Below are 5,941 nucleotides of genomic sequence, written 5' to 3'. Positions count from 1 at the left end.
TCCTGCTGTCGTGCCTGCTCTTCGCGGCGATCAACCGCCACCAGCGCGGGCCCTACATGGACGAGGCCTTCCACGTCCCCCAGGCGCAGGCCTACTGCCACGGCCGCTTCCTCCAGGTGCTGCGCGGGAGCCGTCCCGGCTCGTGTTTTCCAGTCAGGATCGATGATTTCTATAAACATACCGTGGGCGCTTTGAAAAGGGAATCATTTGTGGTCATTGTTGTCCAAAACGCTGGTTTCTGCTCTCTCTTACTCGGTGGTGCAGTAGTGCGCAGGGCAGGATACAAAGTGTTCAAAAATGTCAGTCTAATAATGCCAGAAATTCGCTAAACATCCAAGCTAACAGAATGGGGCGTGGGTAGGGACGGTACCTCGTAACCCGTCGCGCGCCTCTGGTCCCGTTTTCGTGTGGTAGCAGCTCCGTAACCCTGTTTCCCTCTCCGCTTTCCAGTGGGATCCCATGATCACCACCCTGCCGGGCTTGTACCTGGTCTCGGTGGGAGCAGTGAAGCCCGCGGCGTGGCTCTTCGGATGGACGGGAAGCGTGGTGTGCTCTGCGGGAATGCTCAGGTTTATTAACCTCCTTTTCAGTGCTGGGAACTTCTATTTACTGTATTTACTTCTGTTCAAGATCCATCAAAAGAATAAGGTACGGTCAAAGTAGAATAATTTTATGCGCTCATACAAGCAATTTTGATGGCTCTGTGTGTGTTCACTTCACTACATATGTGAGCTGTCCTCAGTTTTGTATAACTGCAAGTACTACTACCAGTTTGGCCAAGTCCTTTTCTCTAAATTTTTTTAATGTCTTTTTTCTCTCTCAGGGTGCAATCCTCTAAAAATTTACTCTTGTGCATTACTATAAGTAGTCCCATTGAAATAAAAGTTAAAGTTAGTACGCATATAGGCTTACTATCCAAAGGTCTGAATGCTCGTCTAGTTGGAATTGCTTCAGACTCTCCCCAAAACTTCAACCAGTGAATCCTGAGTGAAGCCCTGTGAGCTGTGTTTAAACTAAAATGTGTTCTTTAGAAAGATACCAGGTTTGATGTCAATATTTAGAACCGGAGAATAATTCAAGTTGGAAAGAATTGGAGAATGATTCAGGTTGGAAGGGACCTTAGGAAGTCCAACCTCCAGCTCAGAGCAGGCCAGCTCTGAGATCAGACCACATTGCTCAGGGTTGGGGCCTGGAAAACTCTCCAAGGATGGAGAGTGACTGCACAACCTCTCTGGGCAACCTGTTCCATGCCTGACTGGCCTTACGGTGAAGGTTTTTCTTACATCCGGTCTGAACCTTGCATTTCAGTTTAGGACTCTTGTCTCTTGTCCTCCCACCGTGTACCACTTTGAGGAGCCTGGCTCCCTTTACCTGTTGACATCTTCAGAGGTATTGCTAGGCTGCTGTTTGGTCTCCCCAAGACATCTATTTTCCAGGCTGAACAAGGCCAGCTCCCTCAGCCTTTACTCCTAGGGCAGGTGCTTCAGCCCTCAACTGTCTTGGTGGCCCTCTGCCATTGCTGCAGTTTACTAGTGCCTTTTTTGTATCACAGGGCACAAAACTGGATGTGGTATTCTAGGTGCAGCTGAACAAATAGAGTAAAGAGGGATAATAATTTCCCTTGATCTGCTGCTGTGCTCCTGTTAATGCAGCCCAGGAGGCTGTTGCTGTTCCTTAGTGCTAGGGCATGCTGCCAGCTCATGTTCACCTTGCTATCTGCCAAGGCCCCCAGGTCCCTTCCCACAGAGCAGCAGTTCCTCACCTACTCTGTGCCCAGCCTGTGTCATTGTGGGGATTTCTTCCTTTCCAGGTGCAGGCATTTGCATTTGTCCTTGTTGAATTTTGTAGTATTTCTGTTGCCCCATTCCTCCAGCCTGACCCATCTAGGTCACTCTGGATGGCAACTCTGCTCTTCAGCATATTGCCTGGTCCCCCCAGTTTAGTATCATCTGCAGACTTGATGAGAATGTACTGTCGCTGCCTTCAAGTCATCAATAAAGATGTTAAACAAGACAGATCCCAGTATAGATCCCTGTGATAGTCTGGTTGCTACACTCGCCTTTGGATGGAGTGTGGCCAGTTAACCATCCAGACAGTTTTTACCTGTCTAGCTGTCCACGCACCCAGACCGTAACAGTTCAACTTGGATACAAGAATATTGTATGTTTAAAGTGGTGGAGCAACCACCACTGCAGTAGGTAAATTGTTCCAGTGGTTAATGGCCTATTCAAAATCTTTCACCTTAGTGAAGTTCTTTAGTTTCACCTTAACCATAAAGATATTTTTTCCTGTTCCCCGATAACTGAAGGATTCCTTTACTGTAAAGAAAATTTCTTCTGATCTATTTTCTTACAGGAGATTCTTCATGTTTAAGCACATGGTAGGACTATACAGAATTGGGTCAAATTCAATAAATTGTTTCCACTTTCGGAACACTTTTAATTTTATACTTGGAGGTGGAAATACAAATGTAAGAAAACAAAAGGTTTCGTGACAGTAGTCTAGGCATTAGAAAATGTAGTTGTATTGTTGGCACTTCTTTGAACTCAGCATTTTCTCTGTTCCTCTTTTCTGTAAGGTGGTGACTGGCTGTTTCACCCCACGCTACATCATTCAGAAACAACATGCAACGTTTTTTAATGTTGTGAATTGCGTTGCATCATGTAGTGAGTGGGATAACTGGGAGGAGTTTTTAACTGCATGGTCTCCTTCCTTCTTTAAAGTTTCTTTTCTAACTCATGAATTATAATGAAGATAAACAATAAAAGCTGCACCAAAGATTAGAAACTTGGAACTGGCCGCTCTGTGGACTGGCTTCAAAAGAGGCAATAGTATAAGCATAAAATAATGTGTCTGCTGTCTCACAAATAAACGGAATGTGATGATGAAATTGCAGGGGCATAAAACATTGATTTTTTTTTTCTTTTGCCCATTAGTGCAGCTTTTTTATCCTAGGTATGGGAGCAATTATACTCCCACAATGATTTTAATGCCACAAATATGTGAACGCCTGACATATGGAAGAAGTTGGTGTATTTTCGTTGCCATATTTTTAACTCACCTGCAATAATGTTCCATACTTTCATTTGTCTTTTAACATTGTATAGTCTGACACTCTGTACTAACATAGCAGGAGGTTAACAAAAATACAGCATGCATGCTTGTGCAGTAATGGCACCAAAGAGCGTGAGAGATGTCATGTTAATGGAATTCTTAAGAATAATACTCTTTTTTTTTTTTTTAATTTTATTTTTATTGGATGTTGCTAACCACATTTTTCTGCTTCTTCTCTAGGCTGTGTCTGGTTTCCAGAGAATCTTGTCTACATTAACTCTTGCAATGTTTCCCACCCTTTATTTTTTTACATTCCTTTATTACACGGACCCAGGTTCAGTATTTTTTACTCTCTTTGCCTATTTAATGTGCCTTTATGGTAACCATAAAACTTCAGCTCTCCTTGGATTTTGTGGCTTCATGTTTCGTCAGACGAATATTGTGTGGACAGTTTTTTGTGCTGGAAATGTTGTTGCAGAGAAGCTAAATGAAGCCTGGAAGACAGAGTTACAGAAAAAGAAAGATGAAAAGATTTCTTCCAGGAAAGGATCATTTTCAGATTTGATCAGAATATTGCAGTTTCTTATTGAATATCTCATAACACCTAAAAACCTAGTTATACTTACTGCTTTAACTTGGCCATACATCATATTAGTAACTGTGTTCTTCGTTTTTGTCTTCATCAATGGTGGAATAGTTGTTGGTGACAGAAGTAGCCACGAAGCCTGTTTGCACTTTCCTCAGCTGTTCTATTTTCTGTCCTTCACTGTCTTTTTTTCATTCCCTCATTTATTGACCCCTACTAAAATCAGGAAATTCCTTCTGTCATTACGAAAGCACCCTGTGCAGTACAGCTTAATTGCCGTTATCTCTTTATTCCTGATCTGGAAATTTACTTATGTTCATAAGTATTTACTAGCAGATAACAGACACTATACATTCTATGTTTGGAGAAAAGTCTTCCAAAGACACGATCTTGTAAAATATGTATTGGTTCCAGTCTATATATTTGCTGGCTGGAGTTTTGCTGATACACTAAAATCAAAATCGATATTCTGGATCTTAATGTATTTTGTATGTTTATTAGCAGTCACGGTTCCTCAAAAATTGCTAGAATTTCGTTACTTTATTTTGCCATTCTTAATATATAGGCTCAATATTCCATTTCCATCTCTATATAGACAACTTCTGGAGCTGGCTTTTTATATTGTTGTGAATGCAGTAACTTTTTATCTTTTTCTAAACAGAACATTCCAATGGCCAAATAGTGATGAAATCCAGAGGTTTATGTGGTGACCTTTTTCTTTTTTTTTTTTTTTTTTTGATAACTTTCATACCCTTAGGAGAACCTGGTTCTGTTTCAGGCCTGTGGACTCTGGAATGAAGCAGTATGTTTTGCATTATGTAAGGACTTTTTTCCCCATTTGGAATTTGGGGAATTTTGTTTGTTTATTTCTTGGAACTGAATGCGAGATCTGATTTGTTGTAATGTAAAGATATTCCATATATTGAATTTATAAGCTCCTGGAATTAACAAATTCAATATGAAGGGAAACTTGAGAACACCTTTCTGTATGTGAAATGAGGGAGATGTTTACGGTCATTTTTCATTATAATAAAATATTATATAATATGCCCTTGAAGATATGACAGTTTATGTTTCAGAGGTTTCTCTTTAAAACAAAGTATTTAAGTGTTTAACCTTTTTGTTACCTCTGGGTGCATATTTACTCCTTGGATCAGGCCACTTCCATCTAGGTTTGCTAGCGGTCAAGGTATGAACCACTGCTAAAGTATAATGTTTTCAAAACCTCCTACATCCCACTAAATTTTCATGATTTTTTGTCAATAAATGCTTACGTTAGTTTTGCAGACAGAATGTAGGCTCTTAAATCATTAGAGCATTTTGAAAATTTTATTTCAAACTGATATTTAGAAAATATAGTGGAGGCTATGTGCACGTACCTGCTTTGAGCGAATAAATGTTGTTGTACACCAAAAGATAAATTGCGGTTGATAATGTGACGTATTAGAGAGAGAGAGTTAATTTATGTATGTCAGACTGACACGTGTCATTACACAGTGGAATGCACTCTAATGAATACCCTTTTAAATAATCAGGCTTTTATGTCCTGAGGTTCTGTGTTCACAGGTTTGTATTGAAGTAGGATATGAGTGCACTCCCAAATTGAACTGAGTGTTTCTAAGATCTTTGACGTGTAAATCTTAAAGAAATACTAATGGCATTACTGAATTGTTCTTTTAAATGTTTTTCATATATATAAAAAATCTAATGGAACTAGGGAGTAGGTATTTTGTTTTACAAAGGTAAAATACAATGAGTGTGTGTATATATATATATTTTTAAAAGCATCTAGTGCATTATCATCAGAATAAAAGGCGGCTGTAATGGTTCTTGTGAGTAAATGACTTTAATTAGTCTCAAAAATATTTGATCGCTTAAAGTTAACTATTAAGCACTTTTATAAATATAACTAAATTATGTGGCGGGGGGGATCCAAAACTTCACATACTGTGTAGCATCTTCAAGTTTTTTCTTATTCTGTAGTGAAAATGCTGCAGCCAAATCTATGCAAACATACTGTCTTACTGCCACTCCAGACACTCTGAAATGGAATCGTTTCTCAGAAGGTCAGTACTGTGGAGTTGTTACTCACATCGGTACTGTTAGGTTTTTTTTTCCTTTTACATATGCAGATCTATGTCCTGGCTCTGATCCCTTCCCTGTGCTAACACTATGAAGAGTGTGGTTAACTCAGATTCTCCCATCCAATGTTTTTGCAACCCTGTTTCTTCTAAGGAAACCTTAAAGCCACTCTTCAATGAGTAGGTTTATTTGTATTGAATTTGTTTGCCAGGTCACTGT

At 39.8% G+C, this 5,941-nt stretch overlaps 1 protein-coding gene across 1 annotated transcript in view; it reads left to right on the top strand.

Annotated features, from left to right (window-relative positions):
• LOC103917275 (putative Dol-P-Glc:Glc(2)Man(9)GlcNAc(2)-PP-Dol alpha-1,2-glucosyltransferase) overlaps positions 1–5,445 on the top strand; it is a 6,005-nt gene extending 560 nt beyond the window's left edge. The window contains exons 2-4 of the mRNA XM_009324393.1: positions 2–116; positions 451–648; positions 3,295–5,445. Coding sequence (XP_009322668.1) covers positions 2–116; positions 451–648; positions 3,295–4,350 — 1,369 coding nt within the window. The 3' untranslated portion in view covers positions 4,351–5,445. The remainder of the gene's footprint in view (position 1; positions 117–450; positions 649–3,294) is intronic.
• The last annotated feature ends 496 nt before the right edge of the window (positions 5,446–5,941 follow it).

The sequence above is a fragment of the Pygoscelis adeliae genome, unplaced genomic scaffold (assembly GCF_000699105.1).
Source record: "Pygoscelis adeliae isolate BGI_AS28 unplaced genomic scaffold, ASM69910v1 Scaffold315, whole genome shotgun sequence".
Taxonomy (NCBI): Eukaryota; Metazoa; Chordata; class Aves; order Sphenisciformes; family Spheniscidae; genus Pygoscelis; species Pygoscelis adeliae.
Note: the sequence above shows the minus strand (reverse complement) of the source record. Positions and strands in the feature narration are given on the sequence as shown.